The sequence below is a fragment of the Antechinus flavipes genome, chromosome X, assembly GCF_016432865.1.
Source record: "Antechinus flavipes isolate AdamAnt ecotype Samford, QLD, Australia chromosome X, AdamAnt_v2, whole genome shotgun sequence".
NCBI classification, from domain to species: Eukaryota; Metazoa; Chordata; class Mammalia; order Dasyuromorphia; family Dasyuridae; genus Antechinus; species Antechinus flavipes.
Genome location: NC_067404.1, coordinates 2189687 through 2192329, shown reverse-complemented (window position 1 = coordinate 2192329; position 2643 = coordinate 2189687). Strand labels below are relative to the sequence as shown.

General features: G+C 60.0%; 1 protein-coding gene across 1 annotated transcript; it reads left to right on the top strand.

Moving 5' to 3' along the window:
* Positions 1–269: 269 nt before the first annotated feature.
* Positions 270–2395, top strand: LOC127542880 (polyadenylate-binding protein 1-like). Its single transcript, XM_051968771.1, has one exon. The coding sequence runs from the start codon at positions 346–348 to the stop codon at positions 2248–2250; it is 1905 nt and encodes a 634-aa protein (XP_051824731.1). The 5' UTR covers positions 270–345; the 3' UTR covers positions 2251–2395.
* The last annotated feature ends 248 nt before the right edge of the window (positions 2396–2643 follow it).

The window sequence follows — 2643 nt, the reverse complement described above, 5'->3', positions numbered from 1 at the left end:
GTTTTCGATTCCCGTAGATTTTTGTCCCTCCGCGCTCGCCCTCTTTCCCCTCCCTCCCCTGGCCTCCCCCCGCCCAACCCCCACCCCGGCTCCAGACTGCGGGCCCCCCCCCAGCCGTTCCTTACCTCTTGCCGGAGAGCTCGGGCGGCGGCGGCCCGTGGCCCTCCTCCTACTCTTCCTCCTCGTACTTCTCCTGCTCCCCCCGCAGCTCCTGCTCTTCCTTCTGCTGCTGCTGCTGTTGCTGCTGCTGCTCCTGTTCCTCTACCTCCTCCTCCTCCTCCTCTTCCTCCTCTTCCTCCTCTTTCTCCTTCTCCTCCTCCTCGGGCGGCGGCGGCGGGCGGCGAGATGCACCCCAGCGCCCCCAGCTACCCCACGGCCTCGCTGTACGTGGGGGACCTGCACCCCGAGGTGAGCGAGGCGATGCTGTACGAGAAGTTCAGCCCGGCCGGGCCCATCCTCTCCATCCGCGTCTGCAGGGACATGATCACCAGGCGCTCCCTGGGCTACGCCTATGTCAACTTCCAGCAGCCGGCGGATGCCGAGAGAGCCCTGGAGACCATGAATTTCGATGTCATCAAGGGCAAGCCGGTGCGCATCATGTGGTCCCAGAGGGACCCCTCCCTCCGCAAAAGCGGCGTGGGCAACATCTTCATCAAAAACCTGGACAAGTCCATCGACAACAAGGCTCTGTTCGATACCTTCTCCGCCTTCGGCAACATCCTGTCCTGCAAGGTGGTGTGTGACGAGAACGGGTCCAAGGGCTACGGGTTCGTGCACTTCGAGACCCGGGAGGCGGCCGAGAGGGCCATCGACAAGATGAACGGCATGCTCCTGAACGACCGCAAGGTCTTCGTGGGCCGCTTCAAGTCCCGCAAGGAGAGGGAGGCCGAGCTGGGGGCCAGGGCCAAAGAGTTCACCAACGTTTACATCAAGAACTTCGGGGAGAACATGGACGACCTGAGGCTCAAGAGGCTCTTCGGTAAGTTCGGGCCCTCTCTCAGCGTCAAAGTCATGACGGACGACAGCGGCACGTCCAAAGGCTTCGGCTTCGTGAACTTCGAGAGGCACGAGGACGCGCAGAAGGCCGTGGAGGAGATGAACGGCAAGGAGCTGAACGGGAAGAAGATCTATGTGGGCCGGGCTCAGAAAAAGGTCGAGCGCCAGACGGAGCTCAAGCGCAAGTTTGAGCAGATGAAGCAGGACCGGATCACCAGGTACCAGGGAGTGAACCTGTACGTGAAGAATCTGGACGACGGCATCGACGACGAGCGCCTGCGCAAAGAGTTCTCCCCCTTCGGGACCATCACCAGCGCCAAGGTGATGATGGAAGGGGGCCGCAGCAAAGGCTTCGGCTTCGTGTGCTTCTCCTCCCCCGAGGAGGCCACCAAAGCCGTCACGGAGATGAACGGCCGGATCGTGGCCACCAAGCCCCTGTACATCGCCTTGGCCCAGCGCAAAGAGGAGCGGCAGGCCCACCTCACGAACCAGTACATGCAGAGGATGGCCAGCGTCCGCGCCGTGCCCAACCCGGTGATCAACCCTTACCAGCCTCCCTCGGGCTACTTCATGGCGGCCATCCCCCAGGCGCAGAACCGCCCCGCCTACTACCCCCCCGGCCAGATCGCCCCTCTCAGACCCAGTCCCCGGTGGACGGCCCAGGGCGCCAGGCCTCATCCGTTCCAAAACATGCCCGGGGCCATCCGGCCGGCGGCCCCCAGGCCCCCGTTCGGCACCATGAGGCCATCTTCCTCGCAGGTGCCAAGGGCGGTGTCCTCCCGGGTCTCCAACGCGGCCTCGCAGAGCCTGGGCCCCCGTGCGGCCGCCGGGGCCGCCGCGGCGGGGACTCCGCCCGTGCGTTCCGCGCCCCAGTACAAGTACTCCGCTGGCGTGCGCAATCCCCAACAGCACCTGAACGCGCCGCCTCAGGTGACTCTGCAGCAGCCCGCCGTCCACGTGCAAGGTCAGGAGCCTCTCACGGCGTCCATGCTGGCCGCCGCCCCTCCACAGGAGCAGAAGCAGATGCTGGGAGAGCGGCTGTTCCCGCTCATCCAGGCCATGCACCCGACCCTGGCGGGCAAGATCACTGGCATGTTGCTAGAGATCGACAACTCGGAGCTTCTCCACATGCTCGAGTCCCCGGAGTCTCTGCGTTCTAAGGTCGACGAAGCGGTGGCGGTGCTGCAAGCTCACCAGGCGAAAGAGGCCGCCCAGAAAGCGGTCAACAGTGCTCCCGACGTGCCTGCTGTCTAAAAGAAAAGATGAGGGACCGGGAGATGGAACGTCTGCTTCCTCACAGAAAAAAAGCGAAACATCAAAAGACTTAAAATGTTGTGAAATAAAATAAAAAAAAAAAAAACATTGCAAAATATGAAATAAAGAAAACATGGAAAGGAAACTTTGACCTTGGTGTACCCAGCAAATGCCAGGTCTAGCAAACTTAATGCTGGTCCTAGATTACCTATTCCTTTAAAAGCAAAAACAAAAAGTGACCCCAAATAGTCAAATATAAAAACAAATTAATGTTTGATGGGGGAGGGCGAGGTTTTGGTACAGTACAAAAATTTAAAGCTTTCTCTTTAATCTTTTAATTATTTACCGTGGAAAACCTCATAATATCACCACTGTTTTAGACAACAAATGATA